The sequence below is a fragment of the Bubalus kerabau genome, chromosome 1 (genome assembly GCF_029407905.1).
Source record: "Bubalus kerabau isolate K-KA32 ecotype Philippines breed swamp buffalo chromosome 1, PCC_UOA_SB_1v2, whole genome shotgun sequence".
NCBI classification, from domain to species: Eukaryota; Metazoa; Chordata; class Mammalia; order Artiodactyla; family Bovidae; genus Bubalus; species Bubalus kerabau.
In genome coordinates, this window is record NC_073624.1 from 191,103,313 (window position 1) to 191,121,161 (window position 17,849).

General features: G+C 54.2%; 1 protein-coding gene across 6 annotated transcripts in view; it reads left to right on the top strand.

The window, feature by feature from the left end:
- ACSL6 (acyl-CoA synthetase long chain family member 6) overlaps positions 1-17,849 on the top strand; it is a 66,285-nt gene that overhangs the window by 13,146 nt on the left and 35,290 nt on the right. For all 6 annotated transcript variants that reach the window (XM_055548098.1, XM_055548056.1, XM_055548067.1 and 3 more), the window contains 8 exons: positions 4,644-4,864; positions 9,791-9,905; positions 10,581-10,645; positions 10,923-11,024; positions 11,537-11,636; positions 12,244-12,422; positions 13,367-13,399; positions 14,779-14,830. In XM_055548098.1, the coding sequence (XP_055404073.1) occupies positions 4,644-4,864; positions 9,791-9,905; positions 10,581-10,645; positions 10,923-11,024; positions 11,537-11,636; positions 12,244-12,422; positions 13,367-13,399; positions 14,779-14,830 (867 nt within the window). The remainder of the gene's footprint in view (positions 1-4,643; positions 4,865-9,790; positions 9,906-10,580; positions 10,646-10,922; positions 11,025-11,536; positions 11,637-12,243; positions 12,423-13,366; positions 13,400-14,778; positions 14,831-17,849) is intronic.

Here is a 17,849-nt window from a genome sequence, read left to right on the forward strand (position 1 = left end):
AGGAGGCTAGTTGATGCTGAGGGCTGGAAGCCCTTGCCAGGTGAATATTTACAAACACAGCTGCTCTCTTGGCAACACCAGCACCACCGCTGATTCCCTTAGCTGCTGTCCCCCTCCCCCACGCCCCCTGCCCATGCCCAATGCTGCTGCAACCACGAGAGCCTCCCGGGGACAGGGAGTGAAGCACCAATGGCTCAGACCCCAGGGACCACCAAGCGCTACCCTGGCTTGACAGAGAAGGAGCAGAGGTCAGAAGAGCCCAAGGCCATGTTAAGTAATGAGATGAGACCAGACTCCCAGGCCCCGCCTCAAGCCAAAAGCCTGGTGACACAGGCTGGCTCTGAGGTCCGTGTCCTTAGAGGACCTGAATTTGCAGCTCTCCCCTCTGGTGGGTCCCGATCTGAAGCATTCTCAGGGCATGGGAAAGCACCCCTGACTGTCTGAGGTCGGCGAGCTGGCAGGAATGACACCCTCTGGTCGCTGCCCAGCCAGGAAGGGGCACAGGCCCAGCCTTAGCACTATAGGACCTGCAGTCACTTGAATTGCCTCCTTAGGGTGGGCACCTGAGTAGGAGCCTGGGGAGGAGTGAGTGGTCAAGCCCTTTTCCCACCACCCTCCAGCGTCCCAGGCAAGTGGGCTTCCTGGAAGGGAACCCAACCATGGGAAAATGGCAAGTTCGTAATGTGAGGCCAAGAGGGAGCCCACCTGTAGTGTGTGCATGGTGAAGTGCAAGTGGCTGGCCTGGCTGTCTTGTTCCCTGCTTACAGGCTCTGGTGGCCATGTGCTGCCCACTGCCCACCCCCCGACCTGGGCTTGGACTCTTCTAACCAGGTCTGAAGCTGATTTTCTGTGGGTTTGCATGCTAAGTCGCTTCAGTTGTGTCTGACTGTTTGTGACTCTGTGGACTTCAGCCTATCAGGCTCCTCTGTCCATGGGATTCTCCAGGCAAGAATACTGGAGTGGGTTGCCATGCCCTCCTCCAGGGGATCTTCCCAAACCAGGGACTGAAGCCACATCTCTTACATCTGCCTGCATTGGCAGGCGGATTCTTTTCTGCAGTGCCTCCTGGGAAGTCCTGTCTGTGGGTTTAGCACTGTCGCAAAGGAGAGCACGGGTTGTGGATGTGGATGGCACAGCGTAGGCAAGCGTTGGGGTGGCAGTGCAAAGCAAGGCAGTGGTTTAGAGGCTGTGGTCATCTGGGGCTCAGGTCCTGGCTCCCCTGCTCGCTTGCTGCACCTGTGAATGGCAGGTAACTTCTTCGGTGGAGTCTCTGTGTCTCCACCTCATAAGGAGTCATGAGGACTGAGTGGTGCAGTGTGGAGGCGTGGACTCCCAGGTATACCAACATTTCAGGGAGTTTACGCAGGTTCTGTTCCTCCCTCTCCTGGGGTCTGTGGTGCTTTGGTGATGACTGAAAGGTCAGCACATCCGGGAAACCAGCCTCAGACTTGTGGCCCTGGACCTCGTACAAGGGTTCATGGGCTCCAGACTTCTTTCCTGGGTATAATATTTAGTTTGCTAAGTGCTCCATGGTCTCCCTCAGCTCCAGCCTTTGCATATTTGTTTCCCTCTGCTTGGGACACCTTTCCTCTTTATCCTTCAGTCTTGGCATCAGTGCTCCTCCCTGCAGGAAGTCTGCCCTGACTCTCTGGACCTGAGTTGGGCATCTTTTCTGGTGCCTTATGTCTGATCACAGCCCAAACTGCCCTCACAGCACTGTCCATTCCCTTTTGGATCTCCCTGATGAGACTGCGGGCAGGCCCACATCTGGCTTGGCCCTGTGCCCAGCACTGAACTGGATCAGAGTGGGGCCATATGAGGGTCTACTAGGTGAGTGGGTGGGTAGATGGGTAAGTGAATGGATGGCTTAGTCATTCTTTTCTGTGCTCTTGTGACAGCCCCAGCATTGCAACCAGTGCCCACGTTTGGCTGCAGCCTGGGGCCTGCAAGGAGCTGCCAAGGGCCAGGGACTGGTGGTAGTAAAGCGTGTGTGTGTGTTAGTTGCTTAGTCATGTCTGACTCTTTGCAACCCCATAGATCGTAGCCCACCAGGCCCCTCTGTCCATGGGATTCTCCAGGCAAGAACACTGGAGGTAGTAAGGCATACTTCCAGGGTTTTCTCTGAAACTTTTGGGACTGCATAGTTGAGCCCCAGGGCTGGACAGGGACTTCTTGAGCCTTGGCTTCCCAGCCTATGGAGTCAGTTGAGTCTGCTATAGGAAACATCATTCAGCTCTCAGAGCTCATCCAAGGAGCTAGAGGGCATATCTAGATTTTCCACTATGTAGTGAGTCATTTTTTATCTGATGGGCCTGGCTGTAACTTAGTCTCTTATTTGCAGCTTAAGGAAGTAAATATCCCAAGAAAGCCAACTGGCCTCCTGCCCAGGGGCCTCCCCAGAGCAGTTTTCCTTAGTGGATTTACCTTGGTCCATAGCCTGACCTCTGCTTTGCTGATGCAGAACCTTAATTTCTCCAGTTTGCCAGCAGTTATTTGTTCCTGCAGGGTGGCCCCCAAAACTGATCCAGCTCAAGCAGGCTGCTGGTAAAACTGGATTTCTGGCTCAGGGACTCAGTGAGGACGCTCTGGCTAGGTGGGGGCTCACTTCTCTCACCCAGACCCTGTGTGTGGTTGATGAGTATAACCTGGGCTCACACAGCCTGCGCAGCGTGCCATCCGTAGAGCATAAACCCCCGTGGGTCCGTGTACCTGGTTTCGGACACCTGTGTCCAGTGTATTTCGGCCTGGGCTGAACAGCCTCCTTGTTCTGACAAGCACACCGCTGCCATCTCTTTAGTCCCATCGTGCCTCTAGCTACACCACACCCAGGATGAGGAGCTTTACATGCATGCGTGATACTGTCCCCATTTTAAAGATGGGAAAGGAGAGGTCCAGAGAAGTGAGGTGTGCTCAACTTAGCGTAGCTCACAAGTGAAGGAGAAGGGACTTGAACTCTGGAGCTTTGCCCACTTCCTCTGCAGTGAGTGCACAGTACTGACCTCATCTTTGGTATAGTGATGTTTAGCACAGATGCCATTAGAATTTCAGCAGCTCTCTCCTCTCCTAAGGGTCAAGCATTTGCTATTTGGCTCATATCCTGTGGCTGCAGAGTAGCTGTTGTTGGCCTTTCTCATTCTTTCCCAAGAAGGGAAACAACAGTCATGCATCCAGAGATGGGGGTGAAGGGCCAGTGCATGGCAGCCAGGAGCCCACACAACCCTCACTGAGCTGACAGACCCATAGATGTCATACAGCACTCCTAGCTTTGGGCCCCCCAGATGGGCAGTGACACCAAGAAGGCCCCTGTGGGGGTAGAGCGTCCAGCACCTGGCCCACCCTGGCTGCCTTCCCCAGGCCTGGGCGAAGTGCAGACCCCTGAGCCCAGCTAGCCATGTGCGTGTCTTGCCAGCATTACTTCACTTAGCAGTTAACAGGAGGGCCTGGTAGCACTTGGGGGCTTCCCTTTTTGAACCAAATTAAGCCCCCAGTGCTTGCCACAGAAAAGCCCCCACTGGCCACCCTAGGGCATCCTCCTTGTGCCCCTAGGAGGCCCACAGTGTCCACTTGGACTGCATGCTTTATCCCATCAGGGCACCCTGACCACCATGGGCAGCGTCACGAGGGATGCTTGTGGTCCCAAGAGGGACCCAGCCCGTTGCTGAACCCCTTTTCCTTCCCACCACCTTAACTCTCGCTCCTCCTCTGTTGCCTCCTCTTTCCTCTGAACATTAGCAGATGGGATCCCAGGGAGCACAGCACAGGGCCGTTGTTAATGGTGGGCCACCTCTTCCTCCTGCCGTTGGCTTCTTGGTCTGTGGTGGTGCGGAGCCGCAGTGCATAGTGGTAATCAGTCCAGGGCCGGAGAGCCGGGTCCGCACCTCAGCCTGGCTGCTCTTGGGAGCGCTGCCGTTCTTCAGAAAGTTGGCCCCCGTATCACCTCTGCCCCTGGCAGGCCTTTGCTTATAAATTCTCTTCGAGGAAAGCCCCCTGGTGGGCTGAGGGGACTCTGCTGCACTGAACCCTTGCCTTCTGCTTTGCTACCCTCACCTCTGTTGGGGCTGGTCTGTGGGCCTTGCCCCCTCGCCTTCTCTGTGTCCCTCAGGGTGAGAGCCGGCTGCTGGCGGCTTTGAGGTGGCATGAAAGGCGTCTACATCCCTTCACCCCCACTCATCCTGGGCACAGTGCCAGGCACATCTGCTGCCCCTCCATCCAGTCCACACCGCGGGAGCAAGGATAAGCAAGATGCTGTGACGACACAGGAGAGGCAGTACACCCAGATGCTGGGGCTCCGGAGGCATTAACTCCAGAGCTGTCAGAGCACGCTCTACCCCTGGGAGATGCGGAAGCACATGTCAGGCACGGCCCAGGGCCTGAGCATATGTTTCTCAGGAGAACTGGGCCGGATGTCCGACTGTCTGGTATGGCTGCTAAGGGCTCTCTGGCCTGTCACCGGGAAGGGCCCTTCCTAGCATCTAGCTCCTAGTATATGCTGTGCTGCTCCAGGAGACTGTACATCTCACCTCGCTTGGGGCCTGGCCAGGATCAGTGTGTGGCTTCTGACTCAAGTGGGAGAGAGGCCCCAGACCACCCCTCCCTTGCCTCCTGCCAGGCCGCCTTCCTCACCTGCCTCTCGTTCCCCACAGAGTTCTTCCTCTCGCTTCTGGAGAAGATGCAGACTCAGGAGATCCTGAGGATGCTGCGGCTGCCTGAGCTGGCCGACTTGGGCCAGTTTTTCCGCAGCCTCTCGGCCACCACCCTTGTGAGTATGGGTGCGCTAGCTGCCATCCTTGCCTACTGGTTCACTCACCGACCGAAGGCCTTAAAGCCACCGTGCAATCTCCTGATGCAGTCAGAGGAGGTGAAGGTGAGCAGCATGTGAGCAGCTGGACTGTGGGAAGTAGTGGGCAGGGGATAGGCGTCTTGAAGGGAGAACCCAAACTTGTGGCTTATTTGGCCTCAGATGGCCCAGAGAACCTTGGTTTCTTCCCTGGGCAGCCAGCCAGGAAGCTATGAAGCGGCCCTGGACAAGCTCTCCTACCAGATGAGCCTTCTGCCTCTCCCAGTAGCTGAAACCCAGCCAGAGACTGACCTTGGCCCTTGCCCTGGGCCTCTGGTTTGCCTGCTTCTCGGGGAGGGGGCCTTGGCTTATGGTTGCCTGTTCTAAGCATGTTCTCAAGGGGGTGCTGGGTACATTTCCTCCCAGATTCTCCCTGTGCCCAACCCTGGTCTGGAGCTGGGACCCAGAGGGGCCCGACTGCAGGGCCCTGCCCTTCCAGAGCACACAACTCACAGGCAGAGCCGCTGAGGGAAGAAGGGATGGCAGCCTGGCCTGGACAAGGGGTTCCAGGCTCAGTCTAGAAGGACCTGTAAGATTTGTTTCCTAAGTTTATGGAATTTATTTTGCCTTTTAAAAACCTTTGAAAGTAAAAGTGTTAGTCACTCAGTTGTATTTGACTCATTGCGACTCTATGGACTGTAGCCCTCCAGGCTCCTTTGTCCATGGGATTCTCCAGGCAAGAATACTGGAGTGGGTTGCTAGGCCCTCCTCCAGAGGATCTTCTTTTAGTTATTTTGAATAGTTAGTGTACAGTTCAAAAGCAGCCAAAGGACATAGACTGATAAGCTTCCACCTTTTTCACCTTGCCTCCCAGTTCTCTTCACCTGAGCATTGTGTTAGCTGTTTTCCACAAGCAAACGTATAGACATCTGCCCATGATTTAAAATGATAATACACCACATACACCATGCAACTCCTTGCTTTTGCTCTTGATGGTATGTCTTGTAGGTACCGATCATAAGCATGACGGAGTTTTGCCTGGTGGGAGAGGGCACAGGCCGAGATAGGAGTGGGACCTTTTAGAGCATTTTTCCATAAAATGCTTTGGAAATGTGTACAGAGGTGCAGGTGTGTGACTGCGACCTGGTGGTTTTGGGAAGTGGCGATTCACGTGCTGTGGCTGGGAGGTGGAGAAGGGCTGTGGGTATATAACTTAGTTGCCTGTGGTGACCAGCAGCTCTGGATTCGCAGCCCAGCCGTGCCTCTTACTAGCCTTGTGGTCCTTGGCAGTTTTTTTTTTTTTTAATAAACTCTCTGAGCCTCAGTTTCCTCATGTGTCAAGTGGGCAATAAAAAGACAACCTGCATCCTAAAGTTATTTTAAGGATTTGGTGAGATGATGCAGAGGAAGCACTAAGATGAATTAACTCACCTGGAGAGGCCAGCAAGGACAAAGCCCCATGAACTGGAGAGGGACTCTTCGGTGTGGACAGCCTGGATCTATTTGGGGTTTTCGGTAGTAGGAGAGACAGGGCCATTTTTGCTGTGGCTTTGCAGGGGCCATGTGTGGGGAGGCACCTGGGGCTTCTGGGCTTAGAGGTGACAGTGATCTGGATTCAGTCAGGTTGAGGGCCAGAGAGCGAGTCCCTTGTGGGTCTGGCGGGGAGGACAGGTCATGGGCACAGCCAAGGCCTCTCTTCCTGGGAGGGTGGTGCCCTCCCTTGCCTCATCGTCCAGTAGTGCAGGAATCCGGAGCGACTGTAGTGAAGGAGGCGAGGAGAGAGTGGTAGGAGGTGAGATGAGAGAGGTAAGAGGGATCCAGATCATAGAGGGCCTGGTAACATTTACTCTTGTGTGCTACCTGGTGGGGAACGATTCAGATCATGTCTCTTCAGTTCAGTTCAGTTCAGTCATCTAGTCGTGTCCAACTCTTTGAGACCCCATGAATCACAGCACACCAAGCCTCCCTGTCCATCACCAACTCCTGGAGTTCACTGAGACTCACGTCCATCAAGTCAGTGATGCCATCCAGCCATCTCATCCTCTGTCGTCCCCTTCTCCTCCTGCCCCCAATCCCTCCCAGCATCAGAGTCTTTTCCAATGAGTCAACTCTTCGCATGAGGTGGCCAAAGTACTGGAGCTTCAGCTTTACCATCATTCCTTCCAAAGAAATCCCAGGACTGATCTCCTTCAGAATGGACTGGTTGGATCTCCTTGCAGTCCAAGGGACTCTCAACAGTCTTCTCCAACAACACCGTTCAAAAGCATCAATTCTTCGGTGCTCACCTTTCTTTAGAGTCCAACTCTCACATCCATACACGACCATAGGAAAAACCATAGCCTTGACTAGACGGACCTTTGTTGGCAAAGTAATGTCTCTGCTTTTGAATATGCTATCTGGGTTGGTCATAACTTTCCTTCCAAGGAGTAAGTGTCTTTTAATTTCATGGCTGCAGTCACCATCTGCAGTGATTTTGGAGCCCAGAAAAATAAAGTCTGACACTGTTTCCACTGTTTCCCCATCTATTTCCCATGAAGTGGTGGGACCGGATGCCATGATCTTCGTTTTCTGAATGTTGAGCTTTAAGCCAACTTTTCACTTTCCACTTTGACTTTCATCAAGAGGCTTTTTAGTTCCTCTTCACTTTCTGCCATAAGGATGGTGTCATCTGCATATCTGAGGTTATTGATATTTCTCCCAGCAATCTTGATTCCAGCTTGTGTTTCTTCCAGTCCAGCGTTTCTCATAATGTATTCTGCATATAAGTTAAATAAGCAGGGTGACAATATACAGCCTTGACGTACTCCTTTTCCTATTTGGAACCAGTCTGTTGTTCCGTGTCCAGTTCTAACTGTTGCTTCCTGACCTGCATACAGATTTCTCAGGAGGCAGGTCAGGTGGTCTAGTATTCCCATCTCTTTCAGAATTTTCCACAGTTTATTGTGATCCACACAGTCAAAGGCTTTGGCATAATCAATAAAGCAGAAATAAATGTTTTTCTGGAACTCTCTTGCCTTTTCCATGATCCAGCAGATGTGGGCAATTTGATCTCTGGTTCCTCTGCCTTTTCTAAAACCAGCTTGAACATCTGTAAGTTCACGGTTCACGTATTACTGAAGCCTGTCTTGGAGAATTTTGAGAATTACCTTACTAACGTGTGAGATGAGTGCAATTGTGCGGTAGTTTGAGTATTCTTTGGCATTGCCTTTCTTTGGGATTGAAATGCAAACTGACCTTTTCCAGTCCTGTGGCCACTGCTGAGTTTTCCAAATTTGCTGGCATATTGAGTGCAGCACTTTCACAGCATCATCTTTTAGGATTTGAAATAGCTCAACTGGAATTCCATCACCTCCACTAGCTTTATTCGTAGTGATGCTTTCTAAGGCCCACTTGACTTCACATTCCAGGATGTCTGGCTCTAGGTGAGTGATCACACCATCGTGATTATCTGGGTTGTGAAGATCATGTCTCTTACCCTTGCTAACAATCCTTCCCAGCTCCCCCTTGCCCTCCACCTAAAGCTCAAGCGCCTCGCCTTGATCTGCCACCTCTCTGGACCCCTCCATTTACCACTCGGAGCGGCATGAGTTCCTCCAGCCCCCAGGTGCCCTCCTGCCCCAAGTGTTTGCACTTGTTGCCTCTGGTGAGACTTCCAGTCCTTGTTCCTCATTCTGCCCAGTAAACCCCTTTGTATCCTTTAAAACCCAGCTCAGCAGCCACGCTCTAACACACCTGCCCACGTGCGCCCCTTCTGTCCCTGGAACAGTCTCTTGCTTCATCGTTTCTGTCCCCTCTAAGTGCTCACCAGGTCTGATTGTATCAGTCCCCAGATCCCCATGCAGGTCCTTATGGACCCGGTGCTCAGGAGGCACTGGCCAGACAGAACTGTCCACTGCAAAACAGCTGAGTGCCGCCTCTGGTTCAGAGTTCAGCTGTTTGCTTTGTAGCTCTCACGCTGTTCCTCAGACTTGATGTTCCAAGAGGTAGCGGACCATGGGCCAGCCCAGCCCAGCCCAAATAGTGCTCAGAGAAGAGTTGGAGTGGTGATTCTGGAGAGTACTGGGCTTGGGAGCCTGAGGAGAGGGGTGGCATGAGGAAGGGGAAGAGGCAGGAGAAGCCCAGCTCCTTTCCTAGCCCCCAGCACACATGGCGTTTGCTGCCTTCCCACTCGATTCACTGAAGGTCCGGGCTGTTCCCTTCACAGCCTTCTAGGCCTCTTTTCCTGGGAAAGTACCTTCAGCAGGTTCTCAAACTAATCACACTGTTATGTGAGTGATGGATGGCAGCCATGATTCTTAACCTACATGCATGGCAGCAACACCTTGGTGGGTTGATCCTGAAGCCTGACTCCAGCCAGCATCCACCACTCTATTGTATGAGTGAACCATGGGTGTGTATGCACAGTAACTAAAGGTTATGGGCAGTTAGTGTATGCTCCAGAGAAGGCAGTGGCACCCCACTCCAGTACTCTTGCCTGGAAAATCCCATGGATGGAGGAGCCTGGTAGGCTGCAGTCCATGGGGTCGCTACAAGTCGGACACGACTGAGCTATTTCCCTTTCACTTTTCACTTTCATGCATTGGAGAAGGAAATGGCAACCCACTCCAGTGTTCTTGCCTGGAGAATCCCAGGGACGGGGGAGCCTGGTGGGCTGCCATCTATGGGGTCGCACAGAGTCAGACACAACTGAAGCGATGCAGCAGCAGCAGAAGCAGCAGTGTATGCTGACCTGGTGTGTGGGTGCTGTGTGTGCGTGTGTAGACCACTATACTCGACCCATGGGCATGAGCCGCCTGTTTGAGTGTGGATATGTACGGGCCCAGTGCGTACAAGCCACGTGTCCATGAACGTGTGTAGAGGTTGTGTGTCTACAGCCCAGGTGTGTGTAGGCCATGTGTGTGAGTGTGCACAGAGCATGTCCCATTCCAGCCATGCGGCCCAGGTGTGCACCCACACTGGTGTGCCCTCTCCCGACACCCCCGGCTGCCTCTCCGTTCTGTGCTTGGCTCGTAGGACAGTGGTGGGGCCCGGCGATCTGTAATAGGGGACAGCCCGGAGCTGTTCACCCACTACTATGACGATGCCAGGACCATGTACGAGGTGTTCCGCCGTGGGCTTAGGATCTCAGGTAAGAGGGGCCATGGGGGTATGGAAGGGTCGTGGCAGGGGTTGAGCAGGTGCAAGGGTGGGAGTGAGTAAGTGTGGTTCCAGGGGTGTGGCGGGTGAGTCATTCCCAGGGTCAGGGGAGAGAAGCCATTCTTAGCCCTCCTGCCACCCAGTCACACAGGTAACTGCTAATGTGGTCAACGGCTAACCTCAGCTTTTGTCCAGCCCTGGAACCGCTGACCTTAAGCTGTCTCTTAGCGCATGCTCCCTATCTCCCATTGGCAACCCCTGGTGAGCCTTGAACTACCGGGCTATTGGCTGGCATGGCTCTGATCCCAACTTCCAGGATGTCTGGGTGAAGGGAGTTGTCACAGAGAGGCAAAGTGCCACCTCTGCCCAGGGGTCCCCGGGTCTCTGTGTCCTCCTGGGGCTGCATCACACAGGTCATGGTGGGAACTAACTGGCACTGTGTCATTTCCCATTCCTGGGCTTCCCTGGTCTCCCTGGGGAGATGCCATGTTTGTGTACTGTAGGCCTTCTTGCACTTCAGCAGGTTTAGGCAGGTGGGGAGCAGTTCACTTGGCTCATGGACTGCCTCCCGGGGCGGGAGGTTCATCCAGGTGTCTACTGAGTGGGTGCAGGTGGTACTGCTACCCTGCCCTCCTCCCTGGTACAAGGTCTGCTTATCTCTCTGCAGGGAATGGACCCTGTCTTGGCTTCAGGAATCCCAAGCAGCCTTATCAGTGGCTGTCCTACCAGGAGGTGAGTAACAGAAGACAGCACCCACCCTGTCTACCCACACAGACCTGGCGCTTGGAATGAGGTGGGAGGGTGGGTTGGGGGCACCCTGGACGGTCTCAGTTACTTTTTCTTTGTCTGGCCTGTCTGTCAAACTCCTGGCAGCAACCTTTCAAGATTTCCAACACACCTGAGTAGGGAGTTGGGGAGCTCCCTCAGACCATAGAAAGCCCACCTGCATCTCTCCCTTCCCTGCTGAAGAACCCTTGTTTTCCCATCACTGCTCTGTGTCTCTGTGCAGGTGGCCGACAGGGCTGAATTTCTAGGGTCTGGACTTCTCCAGCACAATTGTAAACCATGTACAGATCAGTTTATCGGCGTTTTTGCGCAAAATCGACCAGAGGTGAGCATCAGCCTTAACTGGTTTTAGAGGCATCAGTGGAATACAGGATTGGGTACCATAGAACAGCCCAGCTCCCACTGCCTGAAGGGACTGGGGCAAGAGGAAAAATGGAGATCCTTCATCCATGCCATCTCTCACTCCCTTGGCATTGCCCCTAATCGGGGTGGACGTTTCAGCCAAGCTCCATCCGCACCCCACCCAGCTGCACAAACAGCGACTCCCTGAGCCATGGGAGAGGAAGGACCTGGGGAAGAAGCCCATACAAACCCCGGAGGTGGGCTTGGGATAATCTGGAGTCCGTGATTCCCTGGAGCACGCACGGACTAGAAGGCTGTGGGTGAGCAGGCACAGCCCATTAGCTGCATGGGTCCCTTGCCTTGTGCACAGGACCAGAACAGAGCACTCTGGTCACAGGGCCCCAGGCAAGGACCCTGGTTGCCTGGGCCTGAGGGCAGTGCAGCCCTGATATCTGCTCTGTGCTCCCCTGTCCCCCACCCCAATTCTCTCCACAGTGGATCATCGCAGAGCTTGCCTGTTACACATACTCAATGGTGGTGGTCCCTCTATATGATACCCTGGGCCCTGGGGCAGTCCGCTACATCATCAACACAGGTGAGCCCAGCTGCCCCCTCCTGTCCCTGGTGGCCGGTCCCACTTCCCCTTCCCAGCCTTCAGCTTATGCTGATTGTCTGACACTAGTAAACACTTTGCTGCCATTCTCAGAGAACACTGGGGGCTTCCGTTTTGGCCCTTGAATTGGCTTCCTGAGTCCCCAGTTGGACTTTACCTGAAGGCTCCTTCCACACAGTAGGGCTGCCAAGAAGGAGCTTCCGCACCAGCCCCCCACATAGGCTGCCAACCCTCTGAGTTCCCTTCAGCTTAAGGCAGGTGTTGGGGGTGTGATCAGTATCTTAGACCAGGGAGGATGGTAGCTGAACCTGGAGAAAAAGAAATGTTTGGAATCTACCCCAGGGAATCTCTTGAGGGTAGATTCCAAGCATGCCTTCTAAGAGATTTCCTGGTCTTCTGCCCTCGGCTTCATCCAGGCTTTGGGCAGTTTTCCTCTGGAAACATGTCGCATGTGACCTGTCATACGTATTTATTTACACACAAGCTTGTCTTGTGGCAAACACAGCCCGTTTTTCTACTACCTGGCATGTGCCGCCCACAGTCACAGCCTGTGCCCGCACAGCCTGACTCTCCCTGACAACCCCTACAGCTGACATCAGCACCGTGATCGTGGATAAACCTCAGAAAGCTGTGGTTCTCCTGGAGCACGTGGAGAGGAAGGAGACGCCAGGGCTCAAGCTGATCATCCTCATGGAGCCATTCGAGGAGGCCCTGAAAGACAGAGGGCAGGAGTGCGGGGTGGTCATTAAGTCCATGCAGAATGTGGAGGTGAGGGTCTGCTTCTGGGCTGTTTCCTGGGCCACAGCTAGTTGGCCCCTGAGCCAGAGCTGCGGGTTATCTGCCCATCTTATGACCCTGGGATGGATGTCTGAGGCCATCAGGATATTTCATGTGCCAGGGTTCAAACAGGGGCAGCTTCCCAGGGGCTGGTGCTGGGTAGTAGAGTTGGTCCCCGCAGGCATCCTCTTTGGTATGGGCTCAGCTGGTTGGCACAGTTAATGACACAGGCGCCAGTAGGTGATGGTAGTGCCAGCGTGCCCCACAGCTTCTCCCACAGCCTCTGGAGTCTCCTCTTTGCCAGCTAACGGCGCGCCTGTCTGAGCCGGGGGACTGTAGTAAACTCGAGTCCTGAAGAGGTTCTTGTAGGTGTCTCCCAGGCCACCAGCAGCCAACAGAGCTGGTTTCCTTTGCATGGCCTCCCCAGAGACATTGGGCTGGTGGCAGCCTGTGGCCTGCCGGGGTGACACAGGGCATGCTCCAGGGCCTCGCACCTTACTCAGTAGCAGCTGACTGCCACTGTGCCCTAGACCCGTGGCCTTCCAGTTCTCCGCCTGTTTCCCTGTGTGCTCTTGAATGCCTGTGCCCTGCCATGGTTTTAGGGGCCACACCTAAGCTGGCAGCCCCAATCTGCCCCTCCAGCCCTGACCACTTAGCAGGAGGCCCAGGCCACCTAGCCGCTCCATCTTGATGTACCGTGCACCCCTCAGGCCATCTCCCCACTGTGCCTGTATACAGTGCTTAGCCTCTCCCTGGGCTGCAGAGCCCTATGTGTGATGTGGGGTGGCCAGTGCCTGCGTGTGTATCTTTGTATTCCCTGGATTGGGAATCTTGGCCTCTGGGCTTGGTGCAGGATCGAGGCATACTGTGTTTATTTATCTTTTTTTTTTGATTAGAACTTCTGAGCATTTAAAACCAATGTTTTCCTCTTTCAGGACTGTGGCCAGCAGAATCACTGTGATCCTGTGGTAAGCTCGTTTTCCAGCAGGTCTTGATTGAGCAAAATGGTGCCCAGGGCACATCCTTACAGACCTTCCTCACCATCCACAAGGCTTGGTAGAGAGGCCAGAGTAGCACCCCTGTGTTAATAAGCAACTGAGGAAATGTCCCCTTGGGTGCTGAGGACTTCTGTGAGTGAGGGTCCAGAGAGGGACCTGGAACAGCAGTCGAATGTTCGGGAGGGAGGAAAAAGGGCAACCAATCCCTTGCATCTCCAGTAACTTTTTCTTTGGGAGACCTGATGTTTTCCCTTTCACTGTAGTGAGCTCTCCAGAGGATGAGATGGGCAGGAGCAGCAACAGAGCCGGAAGTGGACGCCTTGCGGCCTCTGCTGTCTTTGCTCATCTTTGCTGTCTGAGCTTTTCTGTGTGTCATCCCCAAGTGATCCTGCCTGAGCTGGAGTCACCAGTGTGGGCCACTGCCCTCTGGGAGGGGCCGTGTGGGGACTTTCTGCTTTCTAACCAGGCCTCTTACCTCCAGCCCCCTCTGCAGCTCAGCTCTTCCCACTCACTTCCCACCCTGTGAGCCTTCGCATGCACAGGCAGCAGCAGGTCACATCCCTCTTCCCAGGGCCCTTACCTTCCCTGTAGCCCCTGATGTGTTCCTACCTCCACACACTGTGCCACGCCCCCAGCCTTAGAGAATTCCTTTCTGACCCAGCAGCATGCCCTGTCTCTTGCTCCTCTGTCTGTGCCCAGGCTGGTTTCCTCTCCCAGAATGCCCACTCTGACTTCATCTGGAGAGATGTGGCTTGTCCATCAGTCTCAACTCATGTCACCTCTTCTGGGACACCATCTTCTACATGCAAGTGGTCATGGTGGGCTCCTCCTGGTGACCCCAGGACTACATGCACAGGGCAAGGGCCAGATGCAGAGCAATCTCAGTGACAGAGTGGGCAGCTCAGCTCTGGGCTCCATGCTCTGTTCCCAAGCCTAAACCCAGACATTGGGGGAAAAAGTGGGAAGAAAGGAGGAAATGGGTCACATTGCCTAGAAAGGTGAGATCTTTGACGAAGGCCTGTGTGTGGCCACTGCAGCGCAATCCCCTTAGAATTCAACTTAGACACAGTGGGGGAGGTGGCAGGAGCAAGTGTGAGGTGGGTGAGACGGATATGTGTCCATGCCTGGCTAGGTTTCCTTGGCTTTTCCTCCTCTTTCCTGGGGACTTGCCTGCTCACCTTTCTGATGACAGCATGCAGGGCCACACACGTGTGCCAGCACATGCCTGCATCTCACACCATGCACACACACGTGAGGTGGGGCAGGGTGTGCACAGAGGGGCTGGCCGGGGAAGGGGTCCAGGCAGCCACACCGTCTGGGTCTCTAACACACTCTTCTCACCTCTGTAGCCCCCGAAACCCAGTGACCTCTCCATTGTGTGTTTCACGAGCGGCACGACAGGTAAGTGAGGCTTCTAACTCACCAGCCAGAGCCACCTGCTCCTTCCTGGCACCCTGGACAGGGCGACCGAGGGCTCTCTGGCACCCTCTGTGGGGCGGGCTGAGCCTTGTCCTGTGCCTGGCTCCAGACGCTGGCTCCTCCCTGCTGCTCCCAGCGGCCAACACGAGGCAGCACGGAGCGGCTGGACGGTGTGGACTCGGGAGGACTAGGGTGGGGGCTACAAACTTCCCAGAGTGGGGACCAGAGGCAGTCTAGGCAGTGGGGTCACGCGTGACTCTGAGGCAGGGCTCTCACCCCTCTGCTCCCTGCACCTGCTTGGCCTTTGTGTCAGGGACTGGGGAAGGAGTGTGGAGTTTGGTGTCGGAGAGTCTGGTTTTGAGCCCCATCTCCACCACTTGCTGGAGGGGCACAGCATGGTCACTTAACCTCTCTGCCACCACCGTCCCCGGTTTCTCACCTGGGTGGTCAAAGGTGCCAAACAGGAGGTGGGAAAGATGTGTTAGAAGGCAGTGCAGATGATCTGTGGCTGGTGTGTTGTGGGCAAAGGTTTCAGGAAGAGGAAATGACGCACTCCATGCCTGGTGCTGGCAGAGGAGTATGTGCATCAGTGTTGGCAGGTACAGCCAAGGAAGTCTTCCTGAAGGAGGCAGGACGCACTTGAGGACCAGTTCCACAGGCATGGCATTTTGCAGTCTTCAGTGGCCTGTCCACCCTATCACTGTGTCTCTGAGACTTCAGCACAGCCTGCGAGGCAAGCGGGGTGGGGACTGTCCAAGGGAGCACCAGCGGCCAGTGGATGCAAAAGGCTTGTGCCCTCTTCTCCCCTCTGCCCCTCCCGGTGCTCTTCTCACTGCTGCCTCTCTGCCTCATCTGATAACTCGGGAAGGGGCGGGAAGTTTCTAGCCTCTTCCCCAGACCTAGGACTGGCCTACTTTGTTGATATTTCTTGATGGGCAGTGAACTAGGGCTCCCCACGCCTTCTCCAGATGCAGCCTCTAAGGCATTTGGCAGATCCTTGACCAGTCCCACAGGCAGGACTATCCTTGTGGGTGGCGCATGACAAGTATGACTTTATTGAATCAAAATGGATTTTGCCATTAACTCGTGTAGGTTTGGGGTTTCCCTGATGGCTCAGCGGTAAAGTATCCGCCTGCAAAGCAGGAGACCCAGGTTTGATCCCTGGGTCGGGAAGATCCTCTGGAGGAGGGCACAGCAACACACTCCAGTATTCTTGCCTAGAGAATCCCCTGGACAGAGGAGCCTGGTGGGCTACACAGTCCATAGATTTGCAAAGAGTCAGATGTGACTGAGACAATGTAGCATGCGCGCACGCAAGTGGGTGTGAGAATTTCCACCTTACTGCTAAACCCTGTCAGAAGAAAAATAACACAGCCTCTGCTCCCCAGGAACTGATATCCAGAGCCAACCCAGAATTTAAAAATATGCCCTTCAGCTTTATGCTGCTGCTGCTGCTAAGTCACTTCAGTCGTGTCCGACTCTGTGCGACCCCATAGACGGCAGCCCACCAGGCTCCCCCGTCCCTGGGATTCTCCAGGCAAGAACACTGGAGTGGGTTGCCATTTCCTTCTCCAGTGCATAAAAGTGAAAAGTGAAAGTGAAGTCGCTCAGGCGTTTCCAACTCTTAGTGACCCCATGGACTGCAGCCTACCAGGCTCCTCCGCCCATGGGATTTTCCAGGCAAGAGTACTGGAGTGGGGTGCCATTGCTTTATTAAAGAGTTTCACAGTGTGAAATTTTGATAACCTGTCCCTCCACCCTGGATTTGGGAGCAGGTCACTACTCTGGCCTTTAACTTTGGATCCTTGCTGTTTAAGAGAGTCCTCGAGCTTCGAAGCACAGAATCACTTAGTCACAACTATGTGACTAAGTCACTTAGTCACAAAAATGAGTCACTTAGTCACAACTGCTGCCCCCTTGTATCTGGAAAAGAACTTCATGATGCAGAAACAGTGCTGTTGCCTAGCTGTGGAGGACAGGCCTGGTGTCCAGGGCTTTTTCAGACTATGGAATCGCAACTGGAAGCTGAGCCACCTGCCCAAGCTCTACATGGAGGAAACAGAGTACATGGAGCCTAGAAAACAGGTTGAGATTCGTTGCCCAAAGCTCCCACTCCAGAGTTGTGGTGGGTGCCAGAGTGGAGCTGGCAGGGGAGCAGGCCCCTTACCTGGTGTCACCCCACCTGGCCGCACACTCAAATTTCTGTGGCGTCAGCCTGAGCCTGAGCTGTGTCCCTGATAGCTGTCCTCTTGTCCAGCACACCACGGCTGAGGATCCAGCTTCCCTTCCACGATAAGCATCCTGGCCTTGGCTTCGTCAAGAGCCACGTTGTTCTTTCAGTGAGGAAAGATGGAAAATACTGTCTGAACCTTACATTTGAAATCATGATTCTGGTGGAATCATTCGGGGAAGATTTTTCTCTTGGTGTGTGATGGAAACATCTTTGGAGATTCCCAGAATAAGCCAGTGCTTTGGAGCCACTAGTCAGGCCAAGAAGGCCCTGGAGGAGGTGAAAGCTTGAGGTTTGTCTGCCCTCAGGGATGGCTAATGGGTGGGTGTGTGGTTGGTCGTTCATTTCAGAATAAGTATTAGCTGGATGAAATCGAACTGCCTTTCCCAAATGAAAGATTTCTCTTGTATACTCTGTGGGTATAACGTAGCCTAATCTGGGGACTTGGGCCCCATGAATGATAGTGCAGATGTATCCTTATGGGTTCATGTACACTGTCTTCCCAGAGAAGAAAATACAGTGGTCTTTTCAAACATGTCCTTGTTAGTCTATGGGTCTTTAGCAGTCCTTTTCTGATGTATGTGGATTCATTCATTCATCTCAGTTACCACTTTGCATCAGACCTGGTGTTAGAGGCCAAGGACACAGGGATGGAGAAGTCACCGCCCTGCCCACATGAGCTCACGGCTCACGTCCTGAGGCGGTTCTTTGCCTTGAGGGCCTGCATCCCAGGGTGCGTGGAGTGCTAGGCCACCCAGAGGTCGGCACAGC